The sequence below is a fragment of the Morus notabilis genome, unplaced genomic scaffold (genome assembly GCF_000414095.1).
Source record: "Morus notabilis unplaced genomic scaffold, ASM41409v2 Scaffold442, whole genome shotgun sequence".
Classification (NCBI taxonomy): domain Eukaryota; kingdom Viridiplantae; phylum Streptophyta; class Magnoliopsida; order Rosales; family Moraceae; genus Morus; species Morus notabilis.
In genome coordinates, this window is record NW_010358595.1 from 109,382 (window position 1) to 125,958 (window position 16,577).

Consider the following 16,577-nt stretch of genomic DNA (forward strand, 5'->3'; position numbering starts at 1 on the left):
AAATTTAACTTCTCCTCTTCAATTTTATCAAAAGTAGAAAAATAAAACAAAATAAAAAAATGAACGTTCTTTGCGTTATAATCACGTCAAAGTGCGAGAGCTGCAGATTTTTGTGATGTTGAAATTGACCTTTGAATGAAGATAAATTATGGGAAAGCACCTAGATTCATCCTTCCATTTACGTCTCTTTTGGTACAATTTGTCACTATCTTAGTTAAGTAGACAGCTATAATTAACAATCAAGACATAATACTTTTTTATGCAAATCAAGACATAATATTAACTCTAAAAAATTGTTTATTCTCACAGAAGAAAGAAGAAATTTGTTTTCCACGCAATAATGTATTCTTTTTCTGTTGACATTATAATGTTTTTTTTTTTTTTTCCTCTTACCTAATGCAAAGTATCTCTATTTTTCAAAGAAATAAGGCACCTCCAAATTTAAATATAAAGAAAATAGTAATATTATGGACACCAATTAAAATTTTAACTCTTGTGTATCAATTGATAAGTGACGTGAGTTATCATTTTTATTAATAGATGTAATTTTTTATATTAATTAACATGACAATGATTTAAACACCTATTAGTATAAAAATAACAACTCACTTACACATCAATTAATATATAAGAATTGAGTTTTGAGTTAGTGTCATAACATTATTATAAAGAAAAGTATACCAATCATAAAAAAAAAAAATAAATTACATACATTACGAAATTAAATATCAACTTGTTACGGTGAATAGTAAAATAGAAGTTCTAGAAAAAAAGTAAAAAATAGATCAATAATCTTAGAAAAACACACTTCTACGTTCATAAAGCTTGTGACATGCTTATACAACGAAAATAGAAAACGATTTATTTCTCCTAAAAAAACAAAAAAAATATTTCATTTCATTTTTTTTTTTTGCCAAAAAAGATAATTTATTCTAAATTCCAGCTAGTAATCATTTTAGTTTTCTTTTTTTATTATGTATATTTAATAATTAAATTAAAATTAAAATTAAAATTAAAACTAATCATGGTTGTTTGTTTGGCTCGAGAGAATATAAAAGTTTGAGAAGCGGCTCACCTAGGGATCTCTGTTATTTTCCAACACAATAAAAATCGCTCTCATTTTCCTTTCTCTTCGCAATTCCGTTTTTCCCAGCGAGATTTTCTTTCGTATCTACAAATCAAGGTAATTTCTAAATTGCAGATTTTCAATTCCATTTTCTGTTCAACGTTCTTTCGATAAAGTTTTGTTTGTTGGTAACATTTCAGATTTTTCTTGTTTGCTCTCTTTTCTGGATTCTTCTTGTCTGCTTGGCTTCCGAGAAACTTTGAAGCTCGTTCTCTTAGGGCTCCTTCTTTTGTGAGGAAGACTGCTGAGATTTAATGGAAAAGTTTTGATTTTGTTGCTGTGTTTGTCTATCTGACTTCAAAAATGCAAAGACAAAATATATTTTTAATTGTTGTTTATTTTTATTTTTTTTCCTTTTTCTGCCTCTGGAAACGGCATTTGTGTGTGGATTTTGTTTTTCGGTGAATCTGTGATGTAAGTTTTGCTAGACCATTTGACGGTGTTAAAAGAGTGAAATTTGAAGTATCTTCTCAATTATGTTGAAATTAACAATATCAATTGTCTAGAGATGATTACTTATAGCTTGAATTATAATATATATATATATATGCTCACAAGAATCTTGTGGAATGAATATCATTATTGCTATTTCAATTGCTTGACTATATGTTTATATATATCATTGTTGCAATGATGCCAGATATGGTTTATTTCTTTTTCTTTTCCAACTTTGAATTTTGTATTTCTTTTTTTTTTGGGCGTTTGTCTGAACTGCGTTCAGTATTTGGAGCTTTGGATGTTTTATTTATTTTAGTTTGCTTTATTTTGAAAGTAGGAAAAAGATTTTAGTTTAATCTATTAAGGTTCGTTCATCGTTGCTGGAATCTCCACTGTTTGTAATTGTTACAAGTTGTGAATTCAGCATAATCCTAATTTCTAGCTTGTTTTGATCGCTTTGTTTTCTTAGGTGAGCTGCGCCTGATTGATTTGCTGTAAATTTGGAAATTTTGCTTTCTGAGTCTCAGTTGTTCCATAAAAGTTCAACTGCATCCTCTACCGCGCTTGGCTATCCAAAAATTGCAGGGAATGCAGAAAGATGTGCTTGAAAGCTGAGAACTATTCTATTGACATTATTGAGCTTGTCGCTCCATTTGGGCTGACTTCTTTTATCTATGATGAGCTTGGAGGTTTAATTCACGGCACATATCAGTCCTGTGCGCAAATACACAATGCTGCAAGGAATTCAAGGGAACATGTCTTTTCAAAACACGATGTCTGTGAAGACGGTTGAGGATCTGCGTTTGTTTTAATAGATACGGTATCTTACACTATTACCATCTGGTAAAGTAGAGATACGGTATCATATACTGTAGCATCAGGTAAAGTAGCTTATATTTGTATAAGAATTATAGCTTCAAAATGGAAAGCAAAGGAAGTGTTTTGATGCAACGGTATGAATTGGGGAGACATTTAGGCCAAGGAACCTTTGCCAAAGTTCACTATGCAAGGAACCTGAAAACTGGCACGGGTGTAGCCATTAAAATAGTCGATAAAGAGAAGGTCTTGAAGGTTGGGATGATTGATCAAATTAAACGAGAGATTTCTGTAATGAGGCTGATTAGACATCCCAACGTGGTGGAGCTTTATGAGGTAATGGCCAGCAAAACCAAGATTTACTTTGTCATGGAATATGCTAAAGGAGGCGAGCTCTTCAACAAGGTTGCTAGAGGAAAGCTGAAGGAGGATGTTGCAAGAAAGTATTTTCAGCAGCTGATTAGTGCTGTTGATTACTGCCACAGTAGAGGCGTGTGCCATCGAGATCTGAAACCAGAAAACCTGCTTTTGGATGAGAATGGGAATCTAAAGGTTTCAGATTTTGGGCTAAGTGCACTTGCTGAATCTAAGCGTCAAGATGGATTGCTCCATACAACATGTGGGACTCCTGCATATGTTGCTCCTGAAGTAATCAACAGAAAAGGCTATGATGGTGCGAAAGCTGATATATGGTCGTGTGGTGTGATTTTATTTGTTTTACTGGCCGGATACCTCCCATTCCGTGACTCAAATCTAATGGAGATGTACAGGAAGATTGGTAAAGGTGAATTCAAGATGCCCAACTGGTTTGCACCAGAAGTGCGGAAGTTGGTGTCGAAGATGTTGGATCCAAATCCGAGAACCCGGATATCCATGGAGAAAATAATGGGGAATTCCTGGTTCCGTAAGGGGTTGGATACCAAACCCATAATTTTCGAAAAAGAAGATGCAGAACCAGCCCCTTTGGATGCTGATGCAGTCTTTGGACGTTTAGAAGATCTTAGCTCCATGACCGACTCAAAGCAAGAACTATCAAAGCCTTGCTGTAACTTGAACGCATTTGATATCATCTCCTATTCTGCAGGCTTTGATTTGTCTGGTTTGTTTGAGGAAACTGAGCGGAAAAAGGAAGTGCGATTTACTTCCAACAAATCTGCTTTTACCATCATCTCAAAGCTGGAAGACATCGCCAAGCGTCTGAGACTGAAAATAAAGAAAAGAGATGGAGGATTGTTGAAGTTAGAAGGGTCCAAGGAGGGTCGTAAAGGAATCGTGGGCGTTGATGCGGAGATATTTGAGATCACCCCTCTTTTCCATATGGTGGAAATGAAGAAGTCAAATGGCGATACGTTGGAGTATCAGAAGCTGATGAAGCAAGACATAAGACCAGCTCTCAAGGACATCATTTGGACTTGGGAAGGGGAGCAACAGCAGCAGCAGCAACAGCCGCCCCAAATTGCAGTGCAAGAGCAAGAACAAGTGCAAGAGTAGCAACAACGGCAGCTGACTCACCATGTGCTCCCGATGCAGGTAGTCATACCGCAGGAGTCGTAGGCCAAAGTTTTGTGTGTTCTCTGTTTTTCATTGTTGGGTCAAGGTGGACTTACGAATATTATTTTTTACTATTCAATCTTTCTGTGCCTTAATTGATTTCGAACTAAAAGCAAAGATTTCAACTTGCTGACTTGTATGGAGAAATGTCGGAAGATGTAAGCTTTGAAATGTTTTCGAGTGACAATCTTTTCTAGTTGTTTTAATTTTTATTCCTTTATTTTGAAATAGCAATTATTTTAGTCGCAGCATATATCAATCTCATCAAGTGTGTGAGGATTATAATAGGAACGTCATTCTTGGGACGCCACGATCATGCTTCATATATCGTTTTGGCAACAAATTAGTATTAATCTTCAGTGTGTAAAATGGTGCAATACCAATTTTTTTATTATTATTATTATTTATATTAAGCGGAATTTGATTTATTTAATTCTCATAACGTTATTGATTGATTTGTCATATTGAGTAGTGTGCTCGAGGTAATTTGCATCATGCGACTGTGTAGTCTTGCACATGAAAATGATTGGAAGTAAAAGATAGCTTTTAAAAAAAAATTATTTTTTAGTGGATATCCGCTAGTGACCTCTAAATTATGTCTGTAAACAAAACGCAAAGAAAGGGATACGGAGAATATGATGACTTTAGGGACGAAATTACCGACATAGCTCTTACTCGACCTCTCTTCATGAATGAAAGATGTGGAAGCTACATATGTAGGTAATAGGCATAGTGGAATTTGGAGCTCGCCGGGATTGTGGAGCCCTTCTTTTTGGAGTGGCCTATGTTCTTTACCTCTATATTCCGCCTTGTAACTTGTAAGGGAAGAAATATTTATTGTTGCTTCTACTCTCAATTGAATAATAATACTGACATGAACCTTCGAAGAAAATAATGAAGATTTAAGGAAATCGAAAATTTAAATCAAATAAAAAATAAAATAAAAAAGTAAAAGGAATCCAAATTCGGAAAGTTCAAAATAATTTTAAAAGTTAATAAAACTAGGTTATAAGAAAAAGGTTTCGGATGTAGAGCACAATCCGACCTTAGCTCAGTTGGTAGAGCGGAGGACTGTAGTGGGTAACAGCCTGACAGATATCCTTAGGTCGCTGGTTCGAATCCGGCAGGTCGGATATTTTGTTTTTTATAAGTATTTTATTTTATTTTAATTTTCCCTTTTCCAATCATTTTTTTTTCTCTTAGAGCCCGTTTGGTTGGAGGATTCGTTCTCTAATTCGAATTATGGTTCATGTTCTCCCACAAAAAATACACGTAAATCGAAAATGATTCTAATCTCATGGTTCTAATCCATGAATCAAACTGACTCTTAGTTACCGTTTCTAGTTCCGCAAATTGTTCTTTTTTTTTTTGTTTGGAATAATAAATCGGCAAATTATTCCAATTTGACAATGAAAGGATTTATTTTCAGTTTTATTACTTTCTTCCTTTGTAGCTAGATGTCTGATTTTTTTTTAAATAAAAAAGAACCCATAAATTTCTTAAAAGAGTATTGCATGATATCTTGAACGATAACTTGGAGTAAGATACAAACTGGAATGGGATACTAAAGGAAATCGTCTTGGAATACTGTCGTGATGAGAATTAAAATCGGAAGGTACTAATTTAACATTCTTTTTCATTATCAAAAGTCCTGTATAATTAGAAAGAAAAAAAAAAAAAAATATATATATATATATATATACAGACACACACACACATGTATACAAGAAAAGGAAAGAGAGAGACAAGGTAATTTACCAATTTGATAATACAAGAGAAAGCTAATAATATTTAACACAGGATATATATTTCAAGGAAATACATATTTCTAAGTACCATAAGCACTAAGCCACTATTCGACCGGAGTTTTCCGAATGGGAACACGTACCACAGTATATTGTACATTCCATTTGCTCCAAAAATGCAGCATATTGTCTTGACTCTTGACCTTGAATTATTCCAACAACTGAATTCTTTAACCGATTAGTATTCGCAATTGAATACAAATAAGAATATACTACAACTGTTTTATGCGGTTTGAATGATTTTAATGTGTTTGGCGGTGAAAATTCATAGCTAAAATACAAAATCATAACTCTTTAAAATAATACCACTTCCAAACAAATTTCGATCAAAAATTTAAAAATATGTGTGTATATGAGTGTAGTTTTAATGGTTATTTTAATATTTATCAATTAATCGGCATCATTATTTAACCGTAAGATATTGATTTAACGGTTATAATAAATTGTATAGTTAACTAAAATTTTTTTTTATGATAATCAATGAAATCAAATTCTTATCACGTCATATTATCAAGTTTTTTAATGAATAACTATTTTGAAAGAGACTTTTAAAAACTCACCAATTTATAGTTAGTGGGAAACGTTGACAAGTCAAGAACCAAATTGCTAAGAAAGACATTCCAAAGGTGAAATATTTGGCAATTGATTATCACTTATTCACACTTTTAACCTGTTTAGTATATGGACTCAAATCAAAATTCTTAATTATGATGTTTGAAATTTAAATTTTGTATGATAAAAAAACACTATAGCAGAATTAAAATCATGAATTTACACTGTGGTAGAACCTATATACCAAACATCACAATCGTGATTCTAAAAAGAATAAAAAGAACTTTCTCTCTCAAATGAAAACTAATGGTAGAACCTATATACCAAACATCACCGTCGTGATTCTAAAAAGAATAAAAAGAACTTTCTCTCTCAAATGAAAACTAAAGCAAAGGTGTGTAGTGTTTAGCTAGAGCTTAGGCGCTGTCTCTAGACTCGTCGCCCGGCATTCGATTGTAAAAGTTGGTCAACAAACTCGTGTCAATCGCTACAAAGACTACGAAATTTTTCATAGAGTTATGGTGCCCAAACGATGAAGGGGCAGATCTATGTCTCTAGATACCAGTATTATTATGGTGTCCTGATGTCTTGACGGTGTTTAATGTAACTTTAACGTAACTTTAACGCTAGGGAGATCCGCCCCTCCATCAATTGAAAGCTTCAATTGATCATAACAATTTTATCAAAAAAAGCCTCATGTGTGCTCAAGTGTGCCGCGGTACTCTCCTAATTTCGGGCCTCAGACATTAGTCCTTCCCTCTGTTAAGTCATCAGCACTGTACCGTGATATCTTTAACTTTGTTTAATATGAAATGCAATCTCCCCTCAAAAAAAAAAAAAAAAAAAAAAAAAAAAAAAAAAAAAAAAAAAAAAGGGAAAAAACCCCCAAAAAAAAAAAAAAAAAAAAAAAAAAAAAGAAGAAGAAGAGGAATGAAAAGAAAAAGGCTCCATTGGAGAGCAAAAACGATTGATTGTGTTGGCATTCTCATCAAGTCAGTTCCATTCCGCAAAAGAGAGGGAATGCCTCCATTCTGAAATTTGAACCATAATATTAGGAGAGAGAGAGAGAAGCATTGACTGACGTGCAAGAGCAAGAGCGCCACGTGTGTATTCCTATTCAATGCTGACGTTAAGTAAAACATCAATCTCCCTTACAAAGAAGATAAGGAAGATACAATGCGTCCAGTCCAGTATTCTAAACTCTCTTCTGAAAGAGGCTATTTGCCTCTCAAGAGAACAGGTGTATTTTCTCAAGTCCCTCATACTTTTTTTCTTTTTAATCAAAAGACCAAAGTGACTGTACATCTGGGGCAGGAAAAGTACTCCCAACATGGGGTCTTGCCACTGACGACTTTCCAACACCTTCCCCTGTACTCTGCACAGCCCATTCCTTTCTGCCGAAACAAAAGAACACAAATGCAGAATTAGATATGCACTATACCAAAACATCCATTAAGAGAGAATGAGAGGAAAAATAAATCGAAAAAGACGCTCCAAATGAGAAAACCAGCACAAACAGAACCAACATTGCAAAGCTAACAGCCTAACGGTATCACTCTCTAACATGATATGAATCAGTGGCGTTCAGATATGTTTGTTTTGCTGGCCGCATTTTCAGGGCGAGACCTTTATGCTGCATGGTGAAGATGGCATGGACATTTGCAAATTATGGTCTTAGGGACTCATGCCACCCTAAAAAATTTCAACGCCAAGGCTTTCCTCAAGGGCATTATTTACATTTTTCTTTTTTATAATAACAAAACTTCCTTTAATTCATGATGTAATCACATACATACAAAGGGAAGAGGATGAGAAGTCTCAAAGAGCAAAAAGAAAGCTAAAATGAAAACACAACAGAAAGAACACCAACTATCAGAAGGGCATAAATACTAACAGCCTATCACTTCCTTCCAATTGAACACATTCAAAACTTTCACCGAAGGCAGGAACTCTATCATCTACCGTTAAAGGTATAGTTGGGTACAAATAAAGGCAACCAGAGAGGTCCAGAAAGTGGCTTCCCCACGAAAATCCACACAGCTGAGATCTACGAAGCATGAAGTGTGAAAAGTGAGCCCCTTAACTCCTCCCTAAGACCCTAAGAACGCACCAGGTTGGTAATTGGATTGGCTGATTCGACTGAAATCCAAATTTAGCGTTATATATGTGGTGTAACAGGTTCTAAAATCATGAGCGTTTTCCCCATTTCTTTTTGGTCCCATTTTATCCAAAGGTCGGTTGTCATATCAAAAAAAGAGCAGTTGATCTCATCCAAAAACTTGGACAACAGTTCATAAGATTCAATATCACCCTTAGCATCGCTTCAAATAATAACTTTCTCAGGCATTATCACAGTGTGATAAAACAATTAGGGGTCAAAGTCACAGATAGATAGCGGTAATAATTACCCGTCTATTGCATATGTTGTCCTCATCTGTTGAAGAACTGCTTTGCTTTTAAAGAACCAACTTGAAGTACAAGAGGGAAAAAAGACCAAGTGACGACAATAATAGAGCAAACTAGACCACAGATCCTTCAACACTTTATATTTAAACCTATGCAGCAATGCTTTTATGATAACAAAGTACAAACTTAGTGCCTTACAAAAATTCCCCCCGAACTATGACCCCTGTAACACTTTGCCCCTCAATGTTCAAAATGTAACATCCGTTCCCCTTGAAATTTGAAACATTATCAAAAAAAACCCTTCCGTTTAAATTTTTAACCGAAAGGACACATGTCCCTCAACTATGGTTGTTATTAAACAATTTAGTGCACAATTATTCTTTTACCCATCTTTCTTAATTTACATTTTTTAAAATAAATTTTCATTTTCATTTAATATGATAAAAAATAAGGAAAAAGAAAATCAGATATTCAGATCTCCTTGAAAGAAATCAGGAGAAACCCAGATCCCCAACCTTAGAACCTCGCTGCCCCAAGCCCTAGTCACTGCCATCCTCATTCCGTGACACTAAGCATCTAGGTCAACTCATCATCCACCCCCCGACTTAGAGCCTAGTCCTTGAAGTTCTAATAGACCCATCTCCATCGTCCTCACATAATAAACTTGCAAGATACTCTTAAATCAAAATCTTCAAATTTGAAGACTGAAAAACTTCAAGATCTTCTCCTACCTGATTATATCCAAGCGGCATTGGGTCATATCACAATTTACAAGTTCATCAACAACATATACTCCTGGCCTCATGGTTTAGAGGTTTAACAAGCCAAACAGAAGTACTAATAGTATGGTACTTTCGATTCTTTGGGCTCATGTGGATGGCAAGAAATGCCAGAAATTTTGAGGAAAAGGAGATGGGGCCATTTGATATTTTTGAGAAGAAAAAATTCCTTGAATCGCTATGGGCGGCTTCAGATAAAGCTTTTAAAAGGATTTCCATTCTCTTTGATCAATTTGAACTGGAAAGATGTAATAGGAAATTGATTTGAGAGAGTGTTTGTTCATCTTATTCTGGTCTTTGTTTATCTTATTTTGGTCAGGTTTTTGGCCTTTTTGTACTTCATGGGTTGGAGGATTCCTTATCCCCTGCCTTTTATTGATTTTATCAATAAAGTTTTTCTTTTTTTTTAAAAAAAAAAAAGCCAAACGGAAGTACACCCACCAATTAAAAAAAAATCATCAATGGAAACCAAGATTGCTTCCAAGTTTATGTTATTGGCAACTTGCCCAGTTGTGGACACTACAGATGCGGAAGTGAGCAAGGAAAAGTATAAAATGTAGTAGTAGTAGTAGTAGTGACGAACTAGAGAACAAAAGAGAGAGAAGTTGACTTCAATTAAGGTTTTCTGATTTATTTCTCAATATCTTTAGAACAAAAGAGAGAAGTTGACTTCAATTAACGTTTTCTGATTTACTTCTCAATATCTTTTTAATGGCGCAATAATGCTAAATTTGTTCTAATAAAAAGATTTTCAAATTAACATTAAATTTTAACTCAAATTAAATTTATACACACATGATTACAAAATACCCAGATTAAATAGCATGAACTAACTTTCCGTTAAAAATTCTCATGGAAGGGGGTTTTTCTTGATAACGTTTCACATTTCAGGGGGAGCAGAAGTTACATTTTAAACACGAGCGGGGAGGGGGGGAGAGAGCGGGGGGGCGGGCAAAATGTTACACAGGTCATGGTTCAAAGGGAATTTTCGTAATTAATCCTATTTGTAATGTGTATTTGTAATCGATGACCAAAATACTCGAACCAACTTTCGCTAAGCGGCAACAGATGGACTATAATCGACCAAGGTAACTGCCTCGGAAAAATTTAAAATATCAAGACTGGAAAATATCATATAGTGATGTCAAGTGTCAACATAAGTAGTTGGTGAGAAATCGTTGGAATAAGCACAGGTAGTTGGTGTCAAGTGTCAACACAGGCTACATAGCAAAAGCTAAAAAGCTAATCTTTATCACGTCAATTTCTCAACCCAATAATTGTGGCATTAACAAACGGTTGGAAGCAAAAAGGAAGAAAAGAAACCTACTGGACTCAACTAGAAGGACCATCAGGAGGAAACATTTGAAACACAAGAAGGAACGAACTCCTACTCTAAGAATAGAGATGAGTGACCAACGTCTAAGTTGTAAGATCCATGACAACAAGAATGTATTAAAAAAAAAAAAATCTCTCCATGACAACTTCAAGCTATCTAAAACAAGAACAACTGTGATATGTTAAAAGAACGCAAGGAATGTCTATACTTAGGGAAAGTTAACTTGTAGATTCATACGGCAACAAAGACTACGAAACTTTTCATCTCACCATTAAACATGATAGGAACAAACATAATACATTCGAATAAATCTATTAATTCTCAGAAATACATGTCAGAAGATTCAAGCTGCTTGGAAACGAAATGTCAATATGAAAAAGGATCAAGCACTTACTTGGACCAACAAGTGGCTGGAGACTGCTCATATGGATGATTGGTTGCTCTTCTGGGACTTCCAAAAATAATTTCACTCTGAGTAGTTTCCTCTTGAGGTTTGAGAGCAAAGTGACTTTCACCAGATGACAAAGGTGGAATAAAAGCTTTCTGTAACCATGGGTCAGGATCACGTGAACCAGTAACAGGGCTAAATGTCCCACCATTCTGGCCATTACGAAGAAAAATGTTTGGAGGGGATTGAGTTCCAGATAGGACTGGTTCCTCTTTTGTAAACAGTGAGGCCATGGTCTTCTGAGATGAAGGGTGCACAAATTCATCCTTGCTCGATCTGTTCAGTTCAGAGGGTAGAAGCCAGCTGGCTGGGCCACCTACCAAACCTAGACCATCCTGACCAAGAGGACAAGAGTTCCACATCTGCCACATACCCGTTTCACTAGCATTTGCATCATCCACAGATAAAGTATGCATATCATGGGCCTTTGGTGTTGTTGGGAACCGACTAGAAACATTGTGCTTTTCTCGTGACATTGGAGACTCAATAGGAGATGGCTTATTGACATCAGAAGTGGCAGAAACATTCTTTAAAGTACGAGGCCTTTCCAGTCCAAAATCTATAGCAGGATTGGTGCCCAGGTCCAGCTGAAAATTATCAAGTGATTCTGAAACAGGCCCAAGTAAAGATACTGGATCAGGAATGTAACAGGGATCTTCAAAAAGTTCTGGCTCCTCTGGTATGTGTTCACGAGGCACTTCCCCAACACGAGGGAACATAGGTTCAATTGCAGGTGAAAATCCTAGACTACTGCTAATTGATACATTTGGATAGGTAGAGAGAGCAAAAGGAGACCCAAAATTTATTGGATTATCAAACGATTGTGTTGTTGATGGTTGACCAGATAACTGTGGACTTTGAGCTTCTAATTGGAACTTCAAGTTTGGTCTACTTATGACATTTGCATTTGAGGAGGGAGGAACAGGTGTTGAACGAGTAAATAATTGCTGCCAAGATTTTCTAGGTGCTGTACCTGGTTGTGCTTCAGAGTGGACCTGCAATGAACAACTCGGCATTGTAACACCAAAATCTGATAAATGTTGCTAATAATATTCTGATCGCCATAAATGAGCCAACGGAATGAAAATGTAACTTTGTCAGTAGTGCCCGAAAAATTAAAACAACATTAAATAGGTAGGAAATAATAAAGATAGAGCAGCAGCAACAACAACAACAACAACAACAAACATATAAGGTATCACTGCCAAAGCTTAATTAGATCAATCAAACTGGCATTCTTTTCTACTTTGGACGCACAAAACTCAGAGACAAATAACCCATATCGCAGTCAACCAATATGGCTTGTACCCGTATCCCAGTCAATCAATATGGCCACACTAGAAGTCAATGTTATGAATCTGCTATCAGAACCACATTATCTACATTATGCAGGTAGATACAGGTATGGCATGAGAAATCAGAAGGGGATAATGATATAATGCCCTCATAGCACGAGTGTAATTTTCTGAAAGTTAAAAGCAAGCTATAAAAGCACTCTAAAGAAAAGGACAACTATCTATTTCCATAATAGAACTTGCATATTTTTTCATAAGGTTAGAGTAAGCAAGAGAAGCATCTCAACGGAAAGTATACAAAAATCAGGCTCGGGTACGAGTCAAGAGAATTTACCAGACGATTAATGTTCTTATCATCTCCATTCATAAAAGATCGTAGAGCTACACGTTCAGGTGGACAAACATCTTTATTGTGGACAGAAATATGGCCATGCTCTACAGGATTATTAGGTTTGACTTCCTTCATCGTAGTAGCAGCAGCACTAGTTCCCCTTCCAAAGAAACTGCCTCCGCTAAATGCTTTAGAAGAAGAGAAAATAGTACCCTTCATACGATCCAGGTACCTAGTTCCAGCATTACCCCGGTAAAAATTATTTGCAGCAACATTTTTCACTCCATGCCCCATTTCAGTGGTCTGGCCCTTTACAAGATCAGTCACTGATTTCTGTTGTTCCCGTCGGTCGTTCTCACTCTTCTTATCAAAGTCTTTCTTTCTTTCACTTTCCTTACCTGGTTTCTTTTCCAGCTCTTCTACATCAGAGTTGCTCTTACTAGAACCCTTGTCTTTCTCTCTTCTTCTCTCCTGACGCTTTCTTTCTGCTTCTTTCTTACCATCTTTCTCCCTGACAGGAGCTGATGTTTTACCACGATCTTTTTCAGCCTCCAGTTTCTCATCCCTCAATCTCCTACGTTCTTCCACCAATCTTGCAACCTCCTCTCTCTGCTTCCTCTCTTCCTCCTCCAAAAGTTCTTTCTCTAATCTAGCTTGTCTCTTCTCTTCAGCTTTTCTGCGTGCCTTTTCTCCTCTGCTCTCATGAAAATTCCCCCCATTTTCACCCCTCTTTGCCTGCAACCCCTTATGCTCAGTGTCAGAGGAAGCATCTTCCCCGGATGAACTAACTCTAAAAATCTTTCTCCAAAGCCATCTAACACTCAAGAAAAACGACGTCAAAATCTTGCAGGCAAAAATAACAACACCTGAGTAAGACTTCTCCGCCAAACAATTTTCGTCTCCTCCAAAAAGACTGCTGCCGTTCTTCCTCCAATAATTAGACTTCCCTGCAACAGAACCACCAACCCAGTTGCCATTCTCCAACCAATCTTGACCACACATCCACCCATTATCAGACCACACTTTTCCATTTAATAGCTTGCCCCTCTTTCCAACCAACTCTTTGACTCTTTCCAACCAACTCTTTGATAATACCCGAATTTGACATCCCAGGGGGCACAGGCAAGTCCAAGACCGGTCTTTTCGAAATGTGCCCACAATACGAACACATAAACCGACCCCCACCCGGATTCTGATCTCTATACGGAGTCAGGCAGTTCCGACACCGCCGCGTGGCTGTTTTCCGAAGCTTCTGCATTTCTATAGCTTCAAACCTCTTCCTCTCCCTAAGCCGGGCATTCCTTCTCACCCGCCAAGCCGACAGCTGAGGCATCAAAATCTCGTACCAAAAGAGAGTAACCAAAAGCACAAAAACACAGGCCAGCCTCGGTGAGGTAATTTCAAAGCGAAAAGCCGGTGGCAGCAGCTGGGACAGAGCCCACAAACTTATTAGTGGAATAACTAACCAAGGAAGCATCGTAGCAACCCGGCGAGACCACTTCTGTATAACACAAAGTATACACATTATCTTTTTAACCCACACCTATCTTTCCCGTCTCGAATCCAACAAAACAAACCCTAGAAACCAGATAGAATCCCCCAATCTCTTCCCTTCCACAAACAAATGCTTCTTCAAATCCAAAACCCTAGGCCTGATAATTCGTCCAAGTCAAATCGCAATAAAGTAAATTTCTCAATTCGCCAAGAACCCTAATAACGTTAAAATCCGAAGATCCTTGAACAAAGCAAAAATCATCCCACCATTAACGTCCGAAGAATCGAAGATCAAGCGGAGCTCCAAGCTCGAGAAAGCAATCTAATTTAGGGTTTCCAGAAAGGAAAAAGTACCCTTTCGAAGCTGCACCGTCAATAAAATAGGTCAGAGATTCGGAAACTTACAGATTCGGAGCTTCCTTCCATGGAGGTGAAATCATCGTCGGAAATGGGGGCAAAAGCCCACCCGGCGATTCCCGTGAAAAAGCTCGGTTCTTACCTTGTTACCAGCAAAGAAACTCTCAGAAGAAGAGAGAGAAAATAGAGAGAGAAAGAAGAAGAATAGATAAGAAAGATGGAGAAGAAAATGTGGGAATGTAAGAAAAACAAATTATGTAAGCAATGAATATATATTTTTTAATTTTTTCTTTTTTCTCTTCAAAAATAAAGAGGAACAATTACAAATAGTGGTTGGACCGGTTGCCGTGAACCGGGTATGGTCGGTTTGGGATTGAATAGGATAGAGTAATATATGGACTCGGTCCAAATGATGCATTACGGGTCTATATAGGAAAAAGTAAAAGAAAATAAAAATTGTAAATTATTAATTGTTCCAAACTTTGATCTTATCTATATATTGCCAAAATGCCTAACTAGGACCCGTACAAGAGGTATATTTATATTATTACTAAGTATCTTTGTAAAAAAACTAATATATTTTGTAATGAACTCTTGTCGTTTAAGTGGAATAATTATTTCTGAAGCCAGTTCATATTCGTATGGATGATTAATAGAATACAAAAGGTATTATCGTGCTTGGTTTTCTTTTAAAGGATTGTCGTGGTTAGCGTTTGATGTTAATCTTTATAAAGTTTTAGGCCCCGTTCATTTCACTGATTTGAGTTTTGTTATAGTAAAAAATTCTCAGAAACAGTCAAATCTAACTTTTTTATTACAATAAAAAGCTTTCATATAAAGTCACATCTCAATTCGAATTAAAAACTCGAATCAGCGAACTAAACGAACCCTTATTATAGTTATATTTTTGGAAATATTATGCAAATGTATCATGTTTTAGGTTTATTTATACTATCTCAAATATTTTAGGCTTAATCAAATAGATATCAAGTAGAGATGTTCATTTGGGTTGGTCCGGAGGCCGACTCTTCGGCTCGGTCCCTACCCCACTTGAAAATCTGGGCTTGAAATCTTTAGTTGGGTTGGGCCGAAACTCTATGTTTGAACTCCTAATTGAATTTGCTCCCTTAGAGAAAATTACAGAATTCATCTTTAAAAGTATATGAGTCTAGATTTTTATTCATAATTCTTTATTAATAATATTTGACTAGTATAGTTATTTAACTAAAAGAGTTATTGATTAAGAGTAAATAGTAGAAATCTTGACTCGCGTACTTTTAAAGGGTATTTGTCTACTTTTCTCTTTCTATTTAGGTTTTAAAGAAGGATTAATGACATATATGACATAAATAAGATTGTTGAATTAAAATATAGCTCGAGTTTGTGAATATTCTACATATGGCTTAATATGGATGTATAATACATTATTAACTTTAATAATGATATTAAGGTTTTAAAATTTTATTTTATAGACTAGTATTTAAAGTTTATATTACTTAATGATAATGATATTTATGAGATGGGGTAGATATTGTATCTCACAATTTATGAGACTATTAACCATCTTTAAACATTTCAAAGCTCATAATTCAAATTACATTGAAATATTGACAATATAATTATTAACTTAATAGCATTTAACTATTACATGTCATTGAAATACTAGCAACATAATTATAGAATTGATGAGAATTTATATTTGTAAAAATACAATTTCAATAAAATAACGACAATATAAGTATAAAATATTCATGTTAAATAACAATAGTTGACGTGAAGTAAAACTATTACACATTATTACTATGAAGAATATATCATTAACATGTAAAATTAATACACACAC

The 16,577-nt window shown here is 35.7% G+C and overlaps 2 protein-coding genes and 1 non-coding gene across 3 annotated transcripts; 2 read left to right on the forward strand and 1 right to left on the reverse strand.

Moving 5' to 3' along the window:
* The first annotated feature begins 1,091 nt into the window (after positions 1-1,091).
* LOC21404787 (CBL-interacting protein kinase 2) lies at positions 1,092-4,234 on the forward strand. Its single transcript, XM_010092766.2, has 2 exons — positions 1,092-1,183; positions 2,034-4,234. The coding sequence occupies exon 2, from the start codon at positions 2,486-2,488 to the stop codon at positions 3,869-3,871; it is 1,386 nt and encodes a 461-aa protein (XP_010091068.1). The 5' UTR covers positions 1,092-1,183; positions 2,034-2,485; the 3' UTR covers positions 3,872-4,234.
* Positions 4,235-4,971: 737 nt separating this feature from the next.
* On the forward strand, positions 4,972-5,064 carry TRNAY-GUA. The gene is made up of 2 exons: positions 4,972-5,008; positions 5,029-5,064. It is a non-coding gene; the product is annotated as a tRNA-Tyr (tRNA).
* A 2,226-nt stretch (positions 5,065-7,290) lies between these two features.
* Positions 7,291-14,960, reverse strand: LOC21404788. Its single transcript, XM_010092767.2, is given in 4 exon segments — positions 7,291-7,682; positions 11,204-12,252; positions 12,887-13,927; positions 13,929-14,960. Coding segments are annotated over 4 exon segments (2,688 nt in total). The 5' UTR covers positions 14,409-14,960; the 3' UTR covers positions 7,291-7,564.
* Between the last annotated feature and the right edge of the window lie 1,617 nt (positions 14,961-16,577).